The sequence below is a fragment of the Cuculus canorus genome, chromosome 14, assembly GCF_017976375.1.
Source record: "Cuculus canorus isolate bCucCan1 chromosome 14, bCucCan1.pri, whole genome shotgun sequence".
NCBI lineage: Eukaryota > Metazoa > Chordata > Aves > Cuculiformes > Cuculidae > Cuculus > Cuculus canorus.
The window spans coordinates 11,369,472-11,394,262 of record NC_071414.1 but is presented as its reverse complement, the minus strand read 5'-3'; the positions used below and the strand labels follow the sequence as shown (position 1 = coordinate 11,394,262).

The 24,791-nt window shown below is 47.4% G+C and overlaps 1 protein-coding gene across 12 annotated transcripts in view; it reads right to left on the bottom strand.

Annotated features, from left to right (window-relative positions):
* UIMC1 (ubiquitin interaction motif containing 1) overlaps positions 1 to 24,791 on the bottom strand; it is a 38,971-nt gene that overhangs the window by 11,105 nt on the left and 3,075 nt on the right. For 11 of the 12 annotated variants that reach the window (XR_008452172.1, XR_008452171.1, XM_054079246.1 and 8 more), the window contains exons 2-8: positions 23,492 to 23,649; positions 16,402 to 16,489; positions 11,138 to 11,262; positions 9,673 to 10,830; positions 6,250 to 6,329; positions 3,669 to 3,757; positions 2,660 to 2,739 (exon numbers count right to left, since the gene is read on the bottom strand). Coding sequence is in view for 10 of the 12 variants with exons in the window: in XM_054079246.1 (XP_053935221.1) it covers positions 2,660 to 2,739; positions 3,669 to 3,757; positions 6,250 to 6,329; positions 9,673 to 10,830; positions 11,138 to 11,262; positions 16,402 to 16,489; positions 23,492 to 23,641 (1,770 nt within the window). In the remaining 2 variants the exon portion in view is untranslated. The remainder of the gene's footprint in view (positions 1 to 2,659; positions 2,740 to 3,668; positions 3,758 to 6,249; positions 6,330 to 9,672; positions 10,831 to 11,137; positions 11,263 to 16,401; positions 16,490 to 23,491; positions 23,650 to 24,791) is intronic. The other variant, XM_054079249.1, reaches the window with a different exon arrangement.

Here is a 24,791-nt window from a genome sequence, read left to right as displayed (position 1 = left end):
TGTCACACAAAATTACTTGCAGTGGCTTTTCACCAGGGCAAAATGTCACAGCCTGTGTTTGTTCTCTGGATGGCATCACCACTTACCGATACTCCCTTGCTCCCTTTTTGCATGGACTGCACAGCCACAAAGGTGCTCCACTCCCACCTGCAGAGATACAGCCTTCTCTTCTAGTGATGTTCCCAAGACCCAGCAGATTGCTGCCATCTCACTCATAACTCGAGCTCTGCCTTGTCAGGCTTGCTACAAGATTCTCCACATTTAAGAATCCTTTCCCCTCCTCCATCCCACAACGATTAAAAGAAGTTATTTAAATACAAACCATGTAGAAGAAATCTATAGGAAAATAACATAGGAGAGTTTTCTGTTCTTAGGGGTAAGCAGTGACATGCAGACCGTATGCAGCAAAACTGCTGTCTGCTTCCCTCCAACGGTATCATTTCAGGGAAGCAGTAATTGGGGTCAGCCAGGACGTTCAGTACCACTGGAGTGCTTTGTCGCATTAGTCTCTTTATTACTTGCTTTTCCAAATGAGGCTCTGATCCTGATTTTTATGTCCTAAAGGGAAGGAGGCTGCTTTGTTGACTCAGAGGAGCTATGCAAAAAAATTGCAGGACTGAGCCTTAAACTGAGAATCAAACTCCCAAAATGCATTTCTTCCAGACACCAGCTGAAAGACTACAGCACGGAGCCCCTTGAACACCTCTCTCATTTCCAGGGAGACTTTGTGCCCCGGGTTTCTGCAGAATAGTTGCCACCAGAGTTCCTCCAGCTGAACACAGGCTGCTGGAGTACATCACTTACAGCATTAACACTCGTACCCTGTCTCACATCACAGTGTCACTACATCTTGTGAAGACCTCACTGTAGGGCGTCACGCAGAAGAGTCATAAAAAACAAATGTGTCAAATATGAATGATCAGATCAAACCTGTATTATATTCCAGCCAGACAACACAAAAAAATAGGATGAGAAAAGCAGCAGGCACTGCTCCTTCTAGCTGCCATTTTTAAAGCAATCTTAGGAGATCACCGTCTCTGCACACCCTGCCCGCCTACGTTCTGTGGTAAATTACTAATTTTAAATGGAAATGCAACATTCTGTAACAAAAGACACCACAGTCCCAAAACTGCCTGTACAAACCCTTACTGTTACAGTCTGGAAAACCTCAACCGCAGAACCAGTCACCCCTGTCGGAGGCAGACTGTTGCCTCTCCTCTTTAGCAGGGAAAATTGCCTACGAGACACAGCACTCGCAGCCAGCAGCGATGCCAGAGGCTGAGCTCAACAAGACTCCTGTGTCCTGGCTCAGCATCTGCTAGGAAGCGGTCGGTCCCAGTGGTCTATGCCCTCTTCATGCGAACTGCTGATGCACACGGTAGCCGTGTTTCTGCTGCCTTCCTGGAGGGCTGCAGGCTCCGGACCAGTACCTGCAGCCAGAGATAATGTTGTCAGACAGTCCCTAGGAAGCCTCACAGTGCCGGTCCTGAACTGTGCTGATCGGCTTTGTGCCGTCTGGGCAGAGGTGTGAGACCCGGGGAACCCTCTGCACAGCACAAGGGACAGGGCAGCGTCCTGACCACAGCCAAATGGGTCATGAATGTGCTCCGGCGGCTGCGGCACAGGACCTCCACCTCTCCCTGCTGCAGTCTCTAATTGACTGAGCAGTGCTTTGAGATACCTGCAGAATGAAAGGCACATGAGAGCAGAAGCTGGTTTATTAAAAGGCCTAGTGACAATGAGACATCGGAGCCGCAGACGCACTGTATGAGCTGCAGACTCCCAGACTGAGCTTTTCACAAATGAATCCTCTCGTCAAGAGCTGTACGATGCTGTATTCATGTACCCTGCCAGAGGAGTACTTGGCAACCCCTTTGATATCGCTCTCTAAATTAATAGACAAAAGGAGTTTTATCAGAAGCAGGAACTGAAGTCAGATGTCGGTACAGCGACAGCTGCAAAGCAATTGTGGCACAGGTGTGACAACATGGGCAGAAGAGCCACACAACAGCACACATCTGCATCAGGAGGTAAGAGGATGGCCCTGCCACTGACTATTGCCATTAACTACTAGCGTGCAGAAATCAAGATGCCCAGGCTCGGGTCACTCTGCCTGGCCTGTAAAGCACCACCAGCCCTCAACACTTCGATGTCATCTTTATCCCAGCCGTCTCTGCGTGAACCTCTCCTCTTAGCCTCTTGAACGTAGTAGGTGGAGGACAAACCCAAAGTTCAGAGGACAGGGAAAAGCATATCACAACAGGAGTGGCTGAGGTTTACTAGGCTTCTCCTCGCAGCTCCTGGGGTCCCTCAGCACCGACCATCACAGCACTATAGCTCCAAGCACTGCTGGCCACACCGATGGCATCCTCCAGCACAGCAGTGCTTGAGGTATAAGTGAATGCACTGAAATTGACAACAACTCTTCAGCTACAGGATTGAAAGGCTCCAGAAGCAGCTGCACAGAGCCTACAGCCAAAAGGGACTGCAGTTATGAAGCAGTGGGGAAAAGCAAAGAGGGAACTGTTTGTGAGGATCCCAACAGCATTAGCCCAAGCTCCCAGCTGCCCAAGGGGAAACACTAGCACAGCCCAGCTGAACCAAGGTTTAGAAGGCAGGATTGGAAACAAGATCCTTCCCCAGCTTCAGGTTCTTTTACCTGCATAGGTGCATCTCTGCTGCCTGAGCAGAGCTCTTCTCCCTCTGTCTCAACAGCTTCCAGTGGACTCGGCTGGGTCTCTGCAGAAAAACACCTCTGTGTCAGCACAGCTCTGCAGCCCCCAAACCATCTCCTCAATTGCTGATGTAACTCAGCCCATTTCTTACCAGCGTTTTCACAGTTTCAAAACATTTTTTAGACTTGCGGCAAATGTTATCAGACAATGTGCAACAACACAGACAGATGAGGGGTTAAAAGTCGCAGCACGGTGGTGTGAGGACAAAGCCACCACAGCTTTGCGGCTTCATGGGGAGTGAGACTAGACACAGGGAAAGTGCGTGGGACACTTGCTGGGATAGAGACAAAACAAGAAAAGAGCTCTCTCTCGCATCGAGACAAACAGAGCTCCCATTTTGCAGTCTGCCTTGCAGTCACACCTTCTTTAGACCTCCATGTCTTCCTTAGCAACAAAATATGCCTCCAATTACCACCATGACCTTTCTCTCCGCCGCTGCTCGGGAACAGTAGTGGTCTCTTTATTAATTTTCTCACTTAAAACCCCGAATTAGAAATTTTCAAACATGGTAGGAGAGACCAAGGAAGAAAAACTCACTGGTACCCAACACGTTTAATTAATTTAAGATAAAAATTATTGCAGCTCTCATGCTTTACACATACCTTGACACTGAAAAGTCTGAAAATTTCTTGACTGCATTGAAAAGACCCATTCCTGACACCTTGCTTTGAGTGATTCCTCCCATACAGACACACATCCTGGACTCTCTTCAGCAGCAAGTCCCAAGCAGTCTCGGGTCACAGAACTGTCTAGAAATGGGTCCAAAAAGAGGGCAGCAAACTATATTCCCTGGATAATTTTGTTCTTGACAAACCAAGCTGGGAAAGAAATCTCGTTTTGTTCAAATAGCTTGAAATTTTCCTTCTTTTCTCTGTGTTTTATCAGTGTGCAACTTTCAGTGCAAAATGGAGAACATTCTCAAGTGCCTCTCACCTGGGCAAACAGAGATCTCCTCTTCAGCAGAGTTTTCTGTGACAGTATCTGGGCTCCTTTTACTGCCAAGTGGGGTCAACACGGAGATGCTGTTCAAAATACAAATATAATATAAATCTCCAGTCCAGCAGATGTGACAGCACACACCCACCTGTCTCATGCAGTTCAGAACAGCAGATGATGCCATAATTTCCAAGTGGTCAATACCTGATAGCCAGAAACAACCAGGATAACAGCAAATAGAGGTATAAAATGCTGTCCTAAGCAAAAAACCCAAAAGGAACATTTTTCTCTTCTAGAAGTCCTTGCCAAAAAGGCAGAAAGGGTCACTACCTCATGTGAGGGGAGCAAAAACACCTGCTTATAACTGTGGGAGTCTCTTATTATTTCTAATCTTAGATTTGGGAGTTGGCGCAGGTACCAGCACTGTGCTTTGTTCTATCCAGGGAAGGAACTCCTCAGAGAGAAGAGAACAGACTCTGCTTTACCCTGCATTACCCTCTCCCTCCTCACCCTGCTAATCTTCTACATTATCTCAGCACAAGGCAGCCAGAAGCAGCACAGATGCAACACAAGGCAAGGCTTCCCTGCAGCAAAGTCCTAACAGCATTAGCGCAGTGGTTCCTCTGAGCAGCACTGGCTACCATTGCACTCATTCTGACCTTCGGATTCCTCCTTTTCTTTTTCTCCCCTGACTCTGCGCCGTGTCTTTCTGAAACAGGCAGGCATTGCAGAGTAAGTCTGGCACTCACGCTGACACGCTCCACGCTTTGCGTGGCTTTCTGATTAGTCTGATCAAGTATGCAAGAACACACTTGAAAAACACGAATCCCCATACTGAGAAAAAGAAGATTTATTAAGCCCAACCACAGGCCTCAGAGAGGAGAACAGCCACTGCTGATTTATGATAAATAACAGAATTCTGATAGGAAATCACAAGTGGCTTTTCTCTCTACATAAAGCATCTCAAAGCATTTGTTATGAATCCAGGCTGAGCGTGTTTTACTCTGTGTCTAACATCAGGGCTCACTTCAAAAGAACTCACAGAAAACAACTTGCTATGACATTTATAAAATGGGCTAATCAATTTGAAGTCAAACCGCATTTCTTGCTACACCAACTATCTCCCGGTAACAAAGCCTATAATCATTTATTAAAACCCCAATCTCCCGTGCTCTGCACAAAGCGTAAAACAATCAGGCAGAGTGGCCCGCAGAAAGCAAAGCAGCCTCTTCTCTCTGCTGCCACTTCCTACCCTGCTTCACTACCTCCAGACAGCTCAGAGCCGTGTTTTCCTATTAAGAGTTGCTGAGGCCAACCGGCCGGGAGGCCTGAGCCGCACTCGGGAGAGAGGACTGCGCCTGGCAAATTACCAGGAGCCAGATGGCAACACTTAACGTGCACAAAACCGCAAAGACCGCAGCTATTTCTTGCCTTGCTGCAGATGTGCCAGCTGCTCCAGGAGGGGCCACGCACCCAGGTGTGTCCCAGCCCCGAGGGTGACAGCCAGGAACTCCTGGGCAGCTTGGGGAATGTCCCAAACCAACTCCATCAGCTACACAGAAGGAAAGAGGTCCTGCTCTTTTCATATTCAGCCCTGGTCTCTTCTGTCTTAAGCAGGCGGGAGGCCAGTGCTGCAGAGCGCACACCTCGGTGCCTTCGACGCAAGCACAGAAGCTCAGAACTCAGCTGTCGCAGACTCATCAGCCTCGGCAGCCGCAGATTCCTCCTGTTCCCCAAGGCGAGCTTTAAGCTTGTTAGAAAGGTGCAAGCAAGAGGGATTTTCATACTCTGCATATTGATATTAACTGCTGGGGCCAAATGCTGTTAGATCAGAGGAAAGTTGGCAGTTTTGTTCCAAAGCAGGTTTAAATTACATAACCCAGCAAATTAAAAACATGACATTATCTGCCCTCTCTTGTAACTTGCTCCTTGAATATTCTCCTATTGGCCCGTCTTTTCCCAAAGCCTTCGCTGCAGAATTGCACCCCACAGGAAGGAGAAGGAAAAAAAGGAAAAGAGGAATAGGCTTAAATCTGAAGAAAATCATGTTGACTTGTCCCACACCTGTCATCTGCTGAAGTGGCTTTTCTGGAGCACTGCACTCTATCTTTGGCTGATAGGCAGTGCCGTCTGGCTTCCTCCTCCCTTCTTTCCTCTTCAGCAATAAGGCAAGAACATAAAAATACACACAGAAATCCAGTAAACCCTCCACCATGCTGCCAATGCACCTTCCCCATCAGATCATGTGATGACACCGCTATAACTCACCCACCTCCACAGCTTAACTGCACCCTGTCACACCAGCTTCGGAGGGCAAGGATCAAGTCCTTGTACTAGCATGTACCTTGCACATTTTATAAGGTACCAAGAATAACTGATCTCTTCTCCCCGGCTGTGCCCCACCTCTCTCTCACACTGCTCTAAAGCCATGGATTTCCAGGGAGTGACAGCAGATTTCCAGCAAGCCCTGCTGCAAGTCCTGGTGAGGCTGCACCCCAAAATGCTCCAGGGAGAGCAGAAGAGCCCAGGCCCCCAGAGCGAGACTGTGAGCCCCATGCTCTGGAATCGCCCTACTCACCTCTGTGCGATTTGCATGGGCTCCCCGTCCTCACGCGCATCCTCTGTGGGCAGCACCTGGGAGGCCTGGGAAGGAGAGTTCTGATATTATATAAAACATAGCACACAGCTCACCGGCATCTGCTGGGTCATAGATTCTGTCCATGGCACTGCACTCAGTCTGGTAGGTATTTTCTTATGGAAATGGATAAGCATCCATTCTGAACTTGTCAGCCTTCTGCCTCCATCAACCAGAGCTCTTCTCCATCTCCATCTGGGCTGAGTCAAGCCACCCAAGGTTTTTAGCATCCCCTTGCTCTCCCTCATGCAGCACAGCAGTGCTCATCTCCTCCAGCTTTAAACTTATTTGCCTGAGTCAGGATGACCTGATCAACTGGTAGAGCTAGATGTTTGACCACAAGAAGTACCATTCTGAAATTTCGTACAGATAAGATCTGTTACATTTTTCTTGACTGGAAAATCAGCTGTCCCATCAAAGAGAGGGAACAGATTAAGCTGCACAATCTACAGCCAGTAAATCTGTGTGCATTTTATTCCATTTTTCATTTAGCTCTACGACTCCACTTATTCTTTCCTTCAAAATTTGTTCAAAAGCCTTACGCACTGCTGAGGTCAGGCTAACATGCCAGTCACTACCCAGATCCCTTTCTTCTTCCTCAGCATACACATTACACTTGCCATTCTCTAATCAGGTGGAATTACAACGGTTTATTAGCAGTCCTTGCTGTCAGGCCCACGATTTCTCATGCTATTTCTCAAAGAAATACCAGGGGGGAGGTTCCTCCCGCTTCCTTGAGCCTATTAAACTCTCCGAGTTTGATTTCCACCATAGGTTTCAAGTGCGATTGGCTCCTCTCCTGGATGGCTGATGCTCTTCCCCAGCAAGCCCCTAAACAAAGCCTCCTGCCAGATTTCACTAGAGTGGCTTCAGTCCCCAAATACTCTGCTTTAACTACACAGTTCTTTATTTCTACACAGCTTAACTCACTATTAAAAAAAAACCAAAACCAAACACATCTTCTCCTTTAATTTCATTTCTTTTTCCTGTACTGTGCATATCTTAACACCAGTCATGAATACCAGGCCATGTTTCTGGTTTTCCTAGAACATATGTTATCAGATATGGCATTAATACAGGTCACCAGACTCTCTCCAGAGCTGGGTCTTCTCCTCTGAAGCTTTTAAAGACCAAGAGTCTCCTAATCTTGCTTGAAAGGCTATGAAGGAATTGATTCTATTAGCACTGAAGTTCGTTAGTGCAGGTTCATGGGCTATGCGATCTCCTGACAACCAGGATTTGCTCGGTGCAAATGCCCCTTGGCTGCGGGTGGCAGTCGCAGCAGTTGGCCACTGCTGGGGTGGAAGGGGTGGGGTGGAAGGTCTCTGCCCACTCCAGGCGAGGCTCCCTCAAGCACAGCATCTGCATCTTCGTTTCATTGCTACAACAGAAGGGATGAGGCTTTTTGGAGGGCAGTTTTGCATCCCCATGGACAGGAGCCTCGACACAGCCGAACATCTCCCACTGTCCCCACCAGCAAAGCAGCCCTGGTGGCACTAGGGGAGCCCCAGGGCAGTAGAGGTAGCAGGGGTCTCCGAGCAATGCAGCACAGCGGGGACACGGCGGCTCCGGGCCCCTCCTTTATCACTGCCACTGGAATTGTATTTGATAGAAGGAAAAAAAATGGAGACAAGGCAGAAGCAAACATCAAACATATCGATCTTGCAAGTAAATCACCTGCACTGGCCTCAGCGTGTGACTGCACAGAGAGGCGAGAGAAGGGAGCGACCGCTCAAGCAGGGAGTGATAAGGCAGATGAAAGGGCATTTAGAAATTATTTTCTCTGAAGTAAAGAAAAGACTGGCAAATTTGGGGCTACAGTTGAAATTTTAATGCCTGCTCCCCTTTTTTTATTTTTTCACCTTAAAAATATCAGAAAGATCTCCTCTACACATACATTCTGGCTCTTGGAGAGCTCTGTGGTCAGGATAAGTATGCTACAAGTTCCAACTCAGCACCACTAAAACCTCTTTTCTCCCCAAGATTTAATTAGGTTTAGCATTAAACAGATAATATAAAAAAACCACCACAATTTTCAATACCGATTAAAAGTTCACACCCTTCCCAGCTGCCACAGTTCTCCAAGGGCTTTCATGTACACCACCACAGACCTGCAGTCACCCCAATCTTCCAGATTAATGACACCTCCATTTCCAAAGGAAAAGACACAGAGGGGAAAAAAAAGCAGTTTGCCTTAAGAACCTTTCAGGTCTTTTGTATCTATCCTAAAGAAATGAAAAAAGGTACAAGTCTGTTTCTCTCCCCTGCAGGTCACCTTTAAGGCTTGTTTAAATCTGTATCTGCTAAACCCAAGCCAAAGCGCTGTCAGGAAAAGTCACATTTCAGCACAGGCTGCTCTGCACTTTTTCTGCAACCAGAAAATGCAGACATGATGTTTTTCCTAAGTGTTCAATATTACAAGACAGAATATAAATATCACAAAACAAGTTAAGTATCTTTCTAACACCAGGGTAAATGATCAAATACACTTGAAAACAGGAACAACAGAGCCAAGGCTTCAGCAATAGAGAAGATAAAGTTATACAATGATCCGGGAGTGAAGTCATTATGAAAAATGAGGGTTGGAAAAGGCTGACACAAACCTAAAATACAGCAGTAATAAATACTTCATCTGACTAGCAATCTGTTTAAACTTAGCAGTGACAGAAAGCTGCCTTCCGCTCCAACAAGAGAGCCCTGATGGAGACAGAGGCTGACACCTAGTGTCTAGCAGACCCAACAAGGCAGCCGGAGAGAAGGTGCCCAACCACCAGAACAAGGACGAGGAGCACTGCTGTGATGACAGATCACCTCGGGCAGGCAGAAGACGCCTGCGAGCACGCAGAGCCTCTCCTGGCCACAACTGCAGGACCACGAGGGAAAAGAGCACTTGCAAGGGTGAAGCACGCACGGATGCAGATGAGCGTGTAGGTACAAAAAGGAGAGGCTGCACTGCAAGGACAAAAACCCCATTTTCTGTCTGTGAAGGAAAACGCACAGCTCGCCACATGGTCACAGCTTTATAAGCTGGTTTGCCAGAGCTGGTGGTGGTTAGCATCATCTCTGTGCTCGCCACCCTAACACACTGCCAGGCTACACCCTTTTGAGAAGGACAAGGCAGCTGGAAGTCTTTATCTCAGTGGTACACTAATGGACGACTGCCAGTCTGCACGATGGCCCCTACCATTTATGAGCTGGTTATCAGCCTGTACGCTTTCCCCCTCTCTTTAACACTAAGCTGCATGGCTAGGGGAGGAAGTCTCTAAATTTAAGAGGTGCATTACACAGCGTTGTAGACGGAACTCAACCCTAAAACGGATGGAAGAGCAGGACTGCTCAAGTCCTGCTCAGTGGTGAAGCTCTTACCTGACAGTAGCTGGTGGTTGGTTCATCATCAGAAGCAGAGTTCTTCTCTTCTTCCATGCTGTGCCCTGGACTCTCTGCCTCCTTCCTCTTTGAAGGAAGAAGCCAGGCGTTGCTCTCAAACTCCTTCTGCCCATCTGCGTCTCCATCTTCTGTATCATCAGCAACTCCGTTCTCCCTACCTATAAGCTCTCCTTTCCCAAGCTCATCTTGGCTCAAGGAAGAACTGGGCACGACTGGGTTACCAAACTCCTTTTTATGCAACAGCTGCCTCTGAGCCTGCTTTAGGCTCTTCTGGTAAACCTCCAGCTGACACAAGATGACTTTGGTGTACTGGTTGGGGTCCACTCCTTTGGGGCAGAAGGGGATGCCCCAGTAATAGTGCACTGTGTCTCTTGCCTCCTCCTGCTTGTGCTTCTCCTCCACTGTATTCTGAACAGAAAGCTCAGGGGTACTGTCAGGTACCTCGTTCTGCTCTGCTTGCTCTGTGGCAACACAGACTTCGGTGGCATGATCGTGCTGCGAGGTGTGTTTGGTACCTGCTCCTCCACCACTCCTCCTGGGGCTCGCACACTGTCCTGTGGTCCAGCTCTTCCAGAGTGTGGTTGAGCTCCCGGCTCCGTCTTCTCCTGCAGAATGGCGAGTGCAGGGCAGGGGCTGCTCTTTTGGTTCGTGGCCTGTTGCTTCGGAAGAGCTAGAGGGGCGTGTGAACAGTCTTCGAGGTGTTAGTCGCCAGGAGCCTGAAGTCACCCTGCTAAAGGTAGGACTCAAAGAGAAGAGGTCCTCTCCAAGAGTGCTGGATAACGTGTCAATAGAATTACTTTTTGCTGGTGAGGAACGCTTTTCACTTGACCTTGTCACAGGCTGGCCCTTCCCTGAAGACACGATTATGCCGGATCCTAGTGAGCTTTCAATGATTTCCTGGCTTAACCTCCTCAACACTACCATGGGGCTCCGGGCGACATCCATCTGTCCGTTCCCATCAGCTTTGGCGCTCTGTGAGTGGGAGCTGCACTGGGAGGGAGAGGTGTCAGGGCAAAGCGCCAGACCTCCTGGGATCTCAGAGCCTTCTTTCTCAGCGGGCTGGCTTTGGCCTCTCTCGCCCAGTGCTTCTGCAGGCAACTGAGGGGTTGCATCAGAGGAGACTGAGGGCTGAGAGCTCTGAAAAACAAAAGGTTGATTCTCCAAGAGGCGTGTTCTCTATCTCCCCAAGGGAGCCATCACCAGGGCTGCAGACATCCCCCATATCAGAACTGCATACCCCAAACCAGCAGACACCCGAGGTTAGACTTTGCACACCTTTCACTAGGAATGGCACAAAACAACAACTCTGCAACTGTTACAGCTCCAGCTCACGCTGGAAATAGCTGGGCCCCCAGCTAAACCTTTTGCGCAGTGTGGCAAAGCAATCACAGAAAGCGATGTTGCTGAAGAACCCTAGTAAGCCTCTTCACAGAAGCACACTTACACTAAGGCTCTCAGCAATGGCCTTCCTCAAGAGCTCCTCCTCTTCCTCTTCCTGACAGTTCACTTCTCTGGCTTCTTGCTCACTCATTTTCAGGGCCAGAGCAAACTGTTCCTCTTCAGTCATCTCTACAGCACAAAGAAAAATGATGATGTCAAGTCACAGCTGCAGGTGTATGGAAACACCCAACATATATCCAGCGTGTTGGGAAAGATGTCCAAGGATCCCACCTCCCCAGGGGCAATGCAGAGCAAAACACCTAAACCTCAGCTTTCCTGACAGCGTCACCAAAACTGTAGCAGGCAACACTAAGTGACAAAAGGAACCCAAGTCAGGAACTTCAGTTTGTGTTTCTACAGCTGTCTAAACTCTGAGTATGTAACTACAATGGGACATCTCTTCCGGCCTCATGAAACAACATGTTCTACAGCAGCAGAATGCACGTTCAAGGAGAGAGGAAACAGACAGATTTCCAAAGCATGTTCATTTTTAGGCTCGGCAGCAAGGCAGGATAGAGAACACAACTTCCATAACACTTTTTGACTAGCCAAACAGCATGTCTCACTGCCTTCTGAAATGCAGATAACTGCAATACCACAGGAGATGTACCCAAGAGCAAAAGAGCTACATGTTTTTCACCCCAAGCCGCAGGTTGAAAGCTCTGTGGAGGATAATGTTACTGGCTCGATGGTATTATGGAGGATCTTTCACATGCATACATCCCCCTTCTGCTCATATCACCACTCCACTGCATCACTAAGTCAGTCATGCATGGGAAACAGGTTTCCTACAGTTGTAACCGCTATTTCAGCAGAAAATTTCTTCCTGAAATATCCCTCACTCAGAGCAAACCAGGAGCAGAGACTGGCTATTTAGAAACAAAGCAGTTAGTTACTTTGGAAAAGACTTATTTACTCAGATTCAATCAAACACTTCCACTATGCTTAAAATATACAATGCCTGCAGAATGGAGTGCAGCTTGGAAAACAACTCAACAGCACTCTCAGGAGCTGAAAAATACGTCTTCTCACTCGAAACAAATTGACAGATTTCCTTCAAAACCCGCTCCCTCCTTCAGGCAGAACCCTGCACGCGCCATCTCATGCATGAGCCAAAAGGCTCGCTCTCCGACGGGCTCGAAGAGCTTTAAGAGGCACAATGTGAACAAGAAGGCTGCCCAAGCACAAAACATGCCTTCAATGCAGCCACTTTCAAAGACAGACGTTTCCCTGGACAAAGATGCACTCAGAAGTGCCAAGCTCCCATTTCCTAACCCATCCTCTTCCTACCAGCTGCCACTGAAATAGAGCAGCATAGCCTCCCTGGAAGCAGCCTGGGATTGCTCTGGTCTTAGCAGAGCCTGTGCATCTCGGCAGGACTGCATTGAGGTGCATCCACACAGCAGCAGGCTCAGCTTTGCTTTGCTTTGCCCTTCCCCCAGCGCGTTGCTAATGGCAGGCTGGTTCTCCCCCACCCAAGCAGGATCTGAAGCATTTTTGGATTGTTCTGATTACCAGCCGCGGATTCCTTTATGTGTCCTACTAATTCAGCACTCAGCTTTAGGTAGGGTTGGGGTTTTTTTTTAATTTCTTTAAAAATTAAGAAAGAGGTTGAAGTGAAGGCAGACTGCAGTGCTCCCAGGGCTCGTGGGGATCTTTTGTCCTTGGACAAAGTCACTCTGTGATGTTACAGCCAGGAGGGACCAGGGGAAAAAAAAATGCATGCTTTAATGGAAAGCACACAACAGCCCAGTGAATGAGGAAGGCTCCTCTCCCCAAAAACAGCAGTAACAGGCAGCATTTCCACAATACCAAACATCTCCCGAATATTCAGTTAGTGCATGCTGATTTGTTTCCCTGCCCAAACCATCACAGCAATCAGGCCAGATCCTGCAAACTCCAACATGTGCAAGAAAACCAGTGCACGTGATCGGTGCCCCGCAACACAAGACTCTCCACGTGCTTAAATTAAAACGGGAGCCTGAAGTGTTCACCCGTTCACGCCATCAACATCCATGAAGCTTAATAAAAAGAAACATTTTTTGGCGAGTTACTACTGTACATTTTGTTTTTGTCTCCCTCCCTGGCACAGCAATTTCCCCTCTGGGGACAAGGAATGTGCCAGACAAATGCTGCCTCTGGCAAGGAAACCAGCGACAAACAAAATGCACTTAGTGCACGTTCCAGTTGAGTAGGTACTCCAGAGACAGGGAAATCTCGACTTTAAATCCACCTGGCATTACAGTGGGGAGAGCAAAGAGCAGCTCTGCTCATCCCTTCCAGGAGACCTGACCTGCTTTAAGCTGAGCGGTCCAGAGCTGACAGAGTTTTGTGCTTCATGTCCGATCATTTCTCAGCACCGTGGGGTTTATTAAACTTGATGTTGATTGCACTGGTCATAATTTATGATGATTAGAAATCCAGAGTGTTGTGTTGTCCCCCAACCGGTGTATGCAAACAGACCTCTGGAGCACTCCAGGAGGGAATGGGTTGCTTCAAGGCGTGCGGCAGAGGCAAGCTGTGCTTTCCGAGCCCGTGGGAGGAATAACCTCTCTCCCTCTGGACAGACACACTCCGTTACACTCAGCTCACAAACACCGCACGCCTCAAAGCCGCCTGTTCCCCCTGCCGGGTAGGGAAGCACCAGCACCTCCAGCTGGGAATCCTGCGTCTCACACTCCAGTATCCACTCACCACACATCCATTCCAAGGCAGCAGCAGATCCCAGCACCTCTCCAGGGACCAGGGCATCCAAGAAACCCACAGATGGGAAGGAGGGGTCAGGGAGAAACTATTTTTAAGTCATTGCAGCCCTAAACAAATTAAACCATTTCAGAGCCTTTTTAAATGCTAATACGGCAATTTGCTAAGCGATTTATGTTAGGTTTTGACATTTGCAAAGTGAATTAGATGCAAACCCCTACGAGTTGTAGTTCTAACACTTACTAATAAGAGTTTTACTCAAAAATAATGGAAATGCGGGATCTCAGTGTTTCCAGTATCCAAACTGCAATCACAGTAAAAACATTCAAATGAGCTTTAAAGCACTGACTTCTTCTGGAAAAAAAAAAGAGACTTCTTTAGGGTTTGTATCTCCATTTATCCTGGGAGGATGAAACGTCACAGACATATTTTAGTTATGGCTTTAGGTTAAAATGAATAAACCCACAACAAAGCAAAAACGGGAGGATACGCTTTATAGCCAGAGCCTGCAAATACCGGAAATTTTCCAGTTTTGAGGAGAAAGCACTTGCTCTACCCAGAAGCACTGAATTTTTACAAAAGGCCAATTTGCCTCGCAATTCAAAGAATTTATTTAAAGACACTAAGAAAAATAATTACTACTTCACATCTTAATTTGCCTGAGAGCAAACACCAAAAGTCTAATTATAGCTTCCCATGAACGAGAGAACAGACCCACCATCACACGTGCTTAAACAAGCGGCCGCTCTGACCGATCAGCACCAGGCACTCCCAACCTCCTGCACTTCAAGAAGGCAGATGTGCACATTGATACAAAGGCAGCTTTTGCCTCAGGAAGAGAAAAATTATTATCGAGAACTTCAGTATCTAGAAGGGCAGCAAAACTCCTCCAGCCACAGGAGCTAGAGAGCTGGCCCCATCTCCTGCAAATTTTCTGGAGCACTCCAAACACCTTTCACAAAGCATCAGTTTTCCCAAAACCCAGCGTACTCAACGAAGCAATGAGGACATCCAACTTCAGCAACTCCTTCTTCTTAGCACCATATGCCTGGTCACATTTTAACAACATCTCCAAGGGGGGGGATTCAGCTCTTACTGGGTGTTCTGTTTCTTTTGGGAGAAAAAGAAGAAAAAGAAGAACACTTCCCCATCTCTGACTTTGCAATCTTACTTGTTCAGCATGGGACATGCACAGCGGGTTCCAGCTCCCACAAAGAGCCAGGCTGTTTCATGCTATGGCCTTAGGCCTCTATTAAAAACAATTTAATTCACACAGGCCCTCTGAGGACTCACAAGCGCAACTGCTGCTGCTTGCAGAACACTCATGTGCTCCACTTTGTTCAGTGATTGCTTTGGGTTTTGCATAAGACAACCTCTCTCTCATTTTAACACATTCTGAATTTGACCTGCTAGATGGACCGCTGCCTTGCAGATCGCAGGGAGAGCGGATCTGCTGGGGCAGAGCAACGGTGCGCCTGCCTGGCCACTGTAAAAGTGGTGCTTTACGGGGAGCACAGACATGTCTGGCCGTGCTCAGCAGTCTCTTCTGCTTGTACAGAAATCCAGACATACTATATGCAGAATATGAGTGGGAACATCCCAGCCTATTCCCTTCAGTATCTTTTTACAGACCTTCGTCCATGAATGCATTTAATCCCTTATTAAAGCTGCTGATACTGACCCTTTCATGACCTCCTGTGACAGAAACTTCCAAGAGCTCACCACACGCTGCGTGAAACATTACTTCCCTTCACCCGTTTCAAACATCTCTCTCCTGCTATTTCCACTGACTGCACCCTGGCTGTAAGAGCCAGTAAACAACAGCTCTGAGTTTGGCTGAGACACTGCCTTCCTGACATGAACTTTGATCCCAACATCCTCTCCTAACAGAGCAGCCTCAGGCTTTCAAGTCTCTCCTCCTAAGACAGCTGCTCCTTCCCCATCATGGTTTGGGTTGCCCTTCTCTGGATGTGCCACCACGTCCCAGCGATGCAGAGACCAGAACTGCACACAGCGCTGTTGATGTGGGTGCACCAACACTTTATATAACAGCAAAATGACGTAAACCAAATCTCTTGTTCTCAACACCCTTCCTTATGATGCCCAACGTTGCTGGCTTCTCCGGCTGCCCCCGCGCTTCGAGCCGATGATTTCAGAGAACTGTCAGCTGCGACTCAAATCTTTCCCGAGCTGCGACTGCCAGGTCAGAGCATCATGACGTTTCAGGGAGAGACAGCAGCAGAGGGGTCTGAACAGGAAAGCAGTTTGTGACTGACAGCGCTTTCACATCGGCTTCAACCCATTTTGAAAGCCAGCGAGGCACCGACACCCTCGCACACTTATTCTGGAAGAGCACCAGTCCACGCACATGCCGCCTGGGGAACAAACAAGTGACAGCGTGCCTATTCAGAAAGGCAGATTTTACCCCCAAGAAGGGTCTTCTTGGAGAGAGCTGTGCATCCCCAGGCATATCACAGCCATTCTGCCAGGGAAATAATCTCTGACACAAACAGCTGAAGCTGCTCAGCACCAGTCTACTTCCCCAGCCCCATGCTTGAGACCTACGTGCAATTTTTCTTTTAGCAGCAAACTTCGTTCTATCCAGATGCTGTTTTGTTCTCTTCTTCTGCAATCCACTCTCTTCCTTTGAATCCTGTTGTAATGGAAAACAACATGGTGAGCGTATACAATATGTAAGAAATACTACCAGCTCCCTCCCCCCTACCACTCAGATACAAACACTGGTTCAAGAACCAGCCTGTTTGTGTGAAATTTGAATTCCAAACATAATTCAAGCACATTCTGTAACTATTAAAAGCTGTGTGATAAGCATAACGAGCAAAAAGAGTTACAGACTGACATAAACAGAGAAGTAGGAGAGACAAAAGACTTCATGCCAGTCACCACCATGCACTGCACCTGCTGCCCATGATTTTAGAGAGAGAATTTGTTTGGCCTTGCTAGAACATTGGTGTCTATAAGCATTCAAAACACAAAACTAAGCTTTTCTTTAACTGAACATCCCACCCCGTAAGCCAGGACCCCTTCCTGCCACACAGCTTCCAGTGCGCTGCCCAGACAACTGCACGTGACCCAAACTGGAATCCCAGTTACTTTTGGGGGACTCACACTAATGCACCATGAGGGCAGAAGAGCCAGCTACATTTACTTCCAGTGCTATTCCCTCACTGTATCACCACAAGTGTTTCATTTTTAAGCTTGCATACTTCAGAAATTTGTCATCTTGAGGCCTCCCAGAAGAATACCCACACGAACAACCAAAGTGCTTGCTGCTTTAAGCACACACACTGCAACAGGAATGGTCACAGTCCTAATTGGCACACATTTATGCAAGTTGCTGTCCTAACGGCTTAAGCGAGGGTGTACACATTACCGAAGGCTGGCACTGGACCCCTTCCAATTTGTCTCTCTAAATCAGGTAGGATTAGAATCAAACTCAGTGTTTCAGGCAGCGACCCGTGCCTGGCCAGGATGGGGCTTCGCGTGGCTCCATCTGCAGCTGCAGTTGGTTTTGCTACCCATAAGAGCCACAGCAAACTGGCTACAGGCTTGCGCCTCATACCATGTCCTGTGCCAGGAGGGGGCTGCCAGGGGGGTGTGTGACTGGGGCTGCTTTTGTGCAAATGGATACACTGCTTATATTCAAGTGGAATCAGGTTCTGCTGTCTGTTGCCAGTGTTTCTGAACCTGTGAAGCCCTTTGGACTGCGCCTCTACGCTGAGTTTTGTGCAAGACATCTCCAGCTTTAGTGTTTTCTGTAGATTTTATTAATGTATGTACACCACTTGCTCCCTCTTACAGATCATTAACGAGGATGTTAAAACACACACAGACCTAATATTGATCCTCTTGGCCTCAGCTTTACATCTCCCCCAAATGAGCCTCTCTTCTGTTCATCATCAGCTTTTGCTGACAGTCTTTTAGCAGGATTTCAGTCCAGGAATGTTACTATCTAGACTAAATTAAATTATTTATCCAACTAAGATTTTGCCAGACATACTATTAAGTGGTTTCCTGAAACCGTAGTACATTGCAGCTTTTACATGTCCTAATACCTACACCATCCTTCACTTCCACTGATTTGAGAATCAGCTCACAACAAGGCAGCAATCATGCTCGGCAAGTCCCCACATGCACTCATGCTCGCATGAAAGGGTTTTTCTCTTTGACTGATTCTTTCTCTTCCCCACAGAGCCTGGTGCTGGTAGCCCATTTCCAAGATCTGCCCCCATGTCTCAAAAAAAATCTTCACAGCCAAGGTCTCTCTTGCTAGAAGATGGATGCCCTCTACTTCTGAGCTTGCCTAGCTTGCGCTCAGCGGGTGAACTCTCTCTCGCAGGGCCCTGGTATGCCGCCCTTCTCCAGTTTTCCATAAGCCACAGCTTCTCTTGCTCCAACTTGCCCTGCCTTTGTCTGCAGTGGCAGTCTCATGCTGACCTTGCTGGTAGCTCACACCTGAGGGAGTCGGGAACGTTTTGGGGGATCGTACGAGGATCACTCCAGGATTATATGTTGGATGAGGTTAAGCAACAGCTCTCCCGCCCTCCCCCAAAGCCCTGTCTAACAATGCTAAACCTACTCCAGCTTAAGACAGGGGCAATTTAATCCTCGCAGGCTCTGTAAATCCCTGGCTCTTCTCTCTAGACATCAATCTTCCCCTCATCACTCTTGCACTTGCCAGAAGGTCAACCCTGACACTCTCATCTGCAGCTCTCTTCCAGGGCACGGATGTGATTTATGAGCACACCAAACTTTCCATGGCTGCCAGTGTCTGCTCAGTGCCCAGAGACACGCGGTTACAACACGCACCATGGGACAGGAGGGGGCTCAGACACCACCAGGGCTCGGAGGGGAACGGCACGGTTTCACCGCACAGCCAAGTACGTGTCACAGTTCCCCGTGCTGGGTCCTGAAGAATCTCGACATTTACAACAGTGGCAGGAGCAAAATGATTGCAGGACACGTGTTGTATGAACCTCATAGATTTCAGAAAGATGTTTAAATTGCTTCGCAGCATTCTGCCGAACAGCCACATACAGCAAACCACTGAAGCAAATCCAATTAATCCTGATGGGCCAAAATACACACACACACATCTCTATTCCAAGAATTCTTAAATCTTCTTTATTTTTAAACCCAGAAAATAAAACCTACCTTTTAATTAGGATTTATGGCTGTTTGTACCTCTGCTGGGAGAGAGCCCCGTGGGCCTCGGAGTGCTCTGCATAAATGCAGGCATGGATGGTAGAAACAGAAGGGGCCAAGAAAATTCAGAGAAGACAACAGGGCTTGCTCCTCCTGACCCAACCTTTTAATGCTCATCTGTCTACAAGGATAATAGGAACTCAGGGGGCCACTCAACCAACTGCCTTTCTAATAAGATCACTAGTCCAAAAATAATCTTAATCAATTAAAATATTCCCAAACTGCAGCCAATACCCTTAGTTACAAGGTCATCTCCAACACACAACTTCCAGGGGAAACTAATTATTATAGTGGAGGCGATGTGGGAACTGCGCACCTCTGCTCAGTGCCAGCCTGGATAGCATTTCTCCTCCTTTGCTGTCAATTTAAAGCATAACGGCCAGAAGGAATCCAAATTCTCTTCCTGTGTGTCAGGCTCTGCAGTTTAATTTATGATGCTCTCTTATGAGCAATTCCACTGTCAGCACTGTACACAGATCAAGAAAAAGAAGCATTTCCAAAGTTCCGTACACATTTAGTGGAATGTAGCCACTATTCTTCCTTGGGTTTCTAACCTGCTTGGTTTTGCCAGACAACAGGAAATCAAATTCCCATTTTAAAAATGCTTTTGCTCTTATTTAAGAGAGCCTGACTCTGCCAGCAGAAACAGATACAGTTCCACTCACTTCTAAAAGCCTGTAAATGGAAGCCACTAGCCAGCCTCCCACATCCTGCTCCTTCAAATCCACATCACAAACCACAGAAATCAGCTTCTACTGACTCAGGGAAGGAAAAGCTACAGAATAATGTCTCCATAGCTAACTGTGCAGACTGCAAAGTCAAAAGGTCTGGGTAATTCTACTGCTGAACAGCAGCTGGGACCATCTAACAATAGGTCACAGCCAAACACCACACGTCCTGCATGGGAAATATGCAGATGAAAACCAGACTAATTTATTTTTTAAAGCCAATTAGATGTTTGAAGTGCCACGGTTGGCCCTAGCCAAGGCTGCTGGTGAAATTAATATCACACCCTACTTTATTAGTCTCTGACTTCAGTTCAGAAACTGTTTCAGCCCTGCTCTGTCTTTCAGCTCATTAGAACAAACCTGCTGGAAGTGGAGACTTGAACAATGAGACACAACAGGGCTTGAAGTAGATGTGTAGTCCTGACACACGGGAGGGAGGCCTCCATAGAAAAATGGGCTTTTACTGGACTGTGAGGAGCCTGGATTCAGACCAATTTGATTTCCAAGGGGTGAACGCAGCAGAGCTGCCAAGCCTCCTTGGGAGCACACTCGCATTGCCTTTTCCACTGGGAACTGGAGGCACCGGGTCCCTCGGTACCACAGCAGAGTCCGTAGGGACAGCAGGGTGCAGCAGCGACGCTCCCACGAGAATCTGCTTCACTCAGATGTTCGCGGACGCTGCCAACCGAGCTGTGACGTTGCCAGCAACATCTTCTCCACAGTAAGATATCCCTCAGGCGACACAGGTGCCCACCGCACTTGAGAACAGGACAGGGTGGTGGTTGGGTATTCCAGCTGATACCCAAATGCACCTCCCTCTTCCTACCAAAACCAACACCTGATCTGGAACATCAACAACATGCTACAATTTACCCAGACTGCAAGTATCTCCAAACACAGGAATACTCAGGCAATGGGATATTTCACACCAAAGCAAAGACAAGCCTAGGATGCCATGCAGAAATAGATGGCACTGTCACCCTGGAGCATTGTTGTGTTCCCCAGGGGCCGGCAGAGCTGATGAACCAACAGAAAAAGCCTGCGAGACTCCATGCAGATGCTACCAGCAAAGGCAGGTACTCTCAGAGCTCCCAAAGGATCTACCCAGGAAAATCAGACCCTTCTGAAAGGTCGCACAGCAGATCAGTAGCTTTTTGGGATCAACTGCACTGAAGGCTGCAGATCAGTCAAACAGGTCAGCAGGACTACAGCGTCCCTGGCTGCACTCAATGCTCGCCCCTGGCCAGCTCTCCTGCGCAGTGACCATCACCTTTCAGATCTCCTGAAACCCCGAAGGTCAGAGAGTCTTTATCAAAAACCCAGTTGAAGAAGGAGGCTCAAGAGACAGACCAGGAGTAGCTATGCTTAGAGAGGGCTTTCTTGGGCACTACTTGAAATATTGCGTATTTGTGAATGGCCATCCTGTCTTCCGGTGCAGGCAACTCCCCACAGGATTTAAATAGTCAGGGGAGACAGAAACCACTTGGCTCATTCACCATGTCTGTGTTTCAGAGACGCAGTCTGCACAAAGAAGGTCATCTCCTCTTGTTTCTACAAAGCCAGAGAGACTGTTCTTATTTTGGCTGACCCTTCCCAAAACAGGAGAAGTGTTTCACAAATCCAGGATTATATATAGCAAAGATCAGAAAGCCCCATGTCCAGAAAACCTCCCTCTGATGCAGCTCTGCAGATGCCAGAGCACAGACATGAGCGAAGAAAGAAAACTTGGCAAAATAACATGGATGAGCTTGATAATCCAGCATGACTGAAAAATTCCTGGGAGAGGCAGTCTGCCAAAGATCATCAAAAGTGAGAAGCTGGAGGCTTTCCAGGTGCAGCTGCTACAAGATCTGCTGGTCTGGAAGCAGAACTAGGGACTTGTTCTATAGATACCTGCCAAGAGACTGCCAAGGAAGAAAGCCATCGAATCAATGATGCCCAAATTGTCCTTGTAGCTTTTGATTCATAAGGAACCATGTCCTAACAGATGCAAGATTAATTGAGAATGTATTGTTCTCTAAAATTGCTATTGATCTGAGCTTCCCACACCTCTTCTTGAACACATAACAAGGTCTTACTAGAGCGAGAACAAGAGTTACAAGGTTCAAAATTGAAATTCAACTTGATGTACACTGAAAAGCTGAGACAGTTACAGAAGCCAGACAGTTATGTTGTTGAGATCCCAAGTAAATCACATTTTTGGGTTTGATTTTGCAGAAAACAACACGACAAGAGACTGTGGCACTGGATCTGGAAGCTGATGACTCACAGAAAGAAAGAGACTGAACTGAATAAATCCACTCATTCAACTGACTGAACTGTTGTCACTTAAACAGAACCTAATTGGTTCTTTAACGGCCTCTCTGAGCATATCCTTTTCTGTAATATGACCGATTATGCCATCAGAATTTATTGTTTATAGACTAACTTACAGAACAGTCAGGGAGCCTAACCTTTTTATAGATGTGTTTTAAGAGACGTTTGTTTCGTCTTCTTCAGATACGTGCACATTGAGATGAATAATTGCAGACAATAACAGGTCCTGATCTTTTATGTACTGCAGCAGCTCTTATAGTTGCTGATTTCTTTTTTCCTTATAGGTTTCACAATAAAGGCCAGTGATGCAGCAGACATCTGAAGTTAACTTAGCATATTGCAGAGCTAAGGGTTTAACCCCACTGAACTATTACTGCCATATGTTCCATTTCTTTCAGGGAATTTCCCAATGGGAAAGAACTCAGACAATGTGAAGAAAAAACATCAAATATCATTTGCCCTACAGCTTCTTACTGTTTATTTCTAGTGCTTTTCCCCTCCTCACATGATAATCGCCTTATTGTAGAGAAGCACGCTGCAGATGTGGGAGCAAAGGGGACCTGATTTAAGATCTACAGCTTCAGAGTAAACCGAAATGCTTTTGAAAATGGTGGAATTATGAAAAGCAGCTTAGGATCCCCAATCACCAGCAAGACAGAGAAAAGCCTCAACAGTCATACATAAAAAAATTTACTCTAGTAATTTCCTCTCGTGCACCTCACTAAGTTGAGGACAGATTCTCAGAGCCCTGGGTCTCCCCCAGGTGGGAGTCCCTGCACTCACTCCAATGCCAGTGTGACAGACACAGACATTTCAGTCTTTTAGGGTAAGGCTGATGGTTGTAAGACAACGCTAGGGATCATGATTTGTGCCCTCATTTTCTTAGCCAGGCACACCCACACTGCAGTTCATCTTTACACCCTATGAAAGTGGGTTAAAAACTCAGGCTCCTGTAATTCAAGACCAGTCCACTAGACACCAGCTGTGTCTGAGCTACTCACAAGCCTCTGTTCTGAATCATTTCCTTATCTATTTGCACATAACACAGAATCACGTTTCTACGGTTTAGCTGGAAATCAATCAAATAGAAATTATGAAAAAAAGATTTGTAAAGGGATTGAGGAAAGGTTACTTTTAAATTACGTTTCAAATTCAGTTCTGAGAGGATTTGGTTATCAAATCCCAGACTCATAACTCGCCCTCACAAAGTGCATCATTCATTTCCTAGTAAAATAGGATTTGATTCACCTCATATGTAAGAAAAGGAATGGCACGATGCCCTCAGTGCAAAGCCTAACCCTGGCACATGCAGTGTGGGATGCTCAGACACTCTCCCGCAACAGCAGGGCCCAGCAGACTCGGGACACCACAAACCCATCACTGACCTCTCCATCGCTGTCAGAGATAACAATAAACGCATCCACAAAACTGCGCTTTTTCTTGGCGTTAGCGGGGTTCCTCTTCTCTTCCTCATCTTCCTCCCCATCCCGACCTCGAGAGTCCAGGCCTTCTGTGGGCTTCTTCTTCCTCGGCATCCTTCACTCTGAAACACAGGGAAAGATTAAAAGCCATTTGTTTCCTTCCAATTTAGATTTCCCCTAACAGCCATCCTTTTTTTGCTATTTTTAGGCAAAATACCCCAGGCATCAGAACCTCATTACAAAGCGTGGTGGATTTAGCGTTACTGGGAGCCACATGCACTAGTCACCACTCATCTAGTTAAGAACGCTTTATTACAGCTGATTGCTAAAAGGGGTTCCAGGGGAACAGCAACACAGACCAAAGCCACTCTGAATGCCCTTGCTCCAAAGTGGGGAGGCTTTCCTCTTGTTTCTTCTCCTGTTAAAGCTCCTCAGCAAAGCATTCCAAAGCATCACTTCACAGGAGGTCTCCCACCTTCTGACATAGCCCCAAACTTCCCCTCCTCAGCCCCACACCTCCTGTCCCGGTGCAGAACAATCCAGGCTGTGGCAGAGGATCAAGCCGAATCGTGCATGCCAGACAAGAAACCACCGCAGCACAGCCATTTGTCAGCCTTTATATTCAACAAAACAAGGAGGAAAGGCATGTTTCTCAAAGGATGCTGTTTTGCTCTCAGCACAGCAGCTCCGTGGAAGGCTGTGCCAGCACAACAAAAAGGGAAGAGGCAATGGCAGAGGCAGGTTGGAAACAAGACAACAGGTTTATCTCACAGCCTGGATTTCTCAATGAGCATCAGCCCCTGGAAATCCTCTGTGCAGACATGCCCAAACCATTCGCATTAAAGAAGGCACTTGACAAGCAGGGAGGAACCTGCTGAGCATTACTAGTGCCAACCTGAGTGCTCTACAAACAGCACAATCGAGGGCAGGTGCCCACACAATACAAGCCGGCACTTAAGCCTTTCCTTGCCAGCCCATAGACTGTTGGAGGGAGATGCACAGCAAGCATTAGATGCTTTGATCAAAAAGGACTCAGACAAGAAGATTGGGAAGAGAACTAGGCGAATGAGAGCAGCAGGATGACACACAGAGTCAAACCACCCTTTCCTGCCTATGTTTGCCATTCAGCAAATAACTCGACAATCACAATTCCTGAACTGTGATGTAGAAGAGACTTATAAAGCAGGCTGAGCACGATCAGCTCTGTTTAAGTTAGAATTAAACATGTGTGGAGCGGTTAAGCAGCAAGCCCCTTGTTACACAC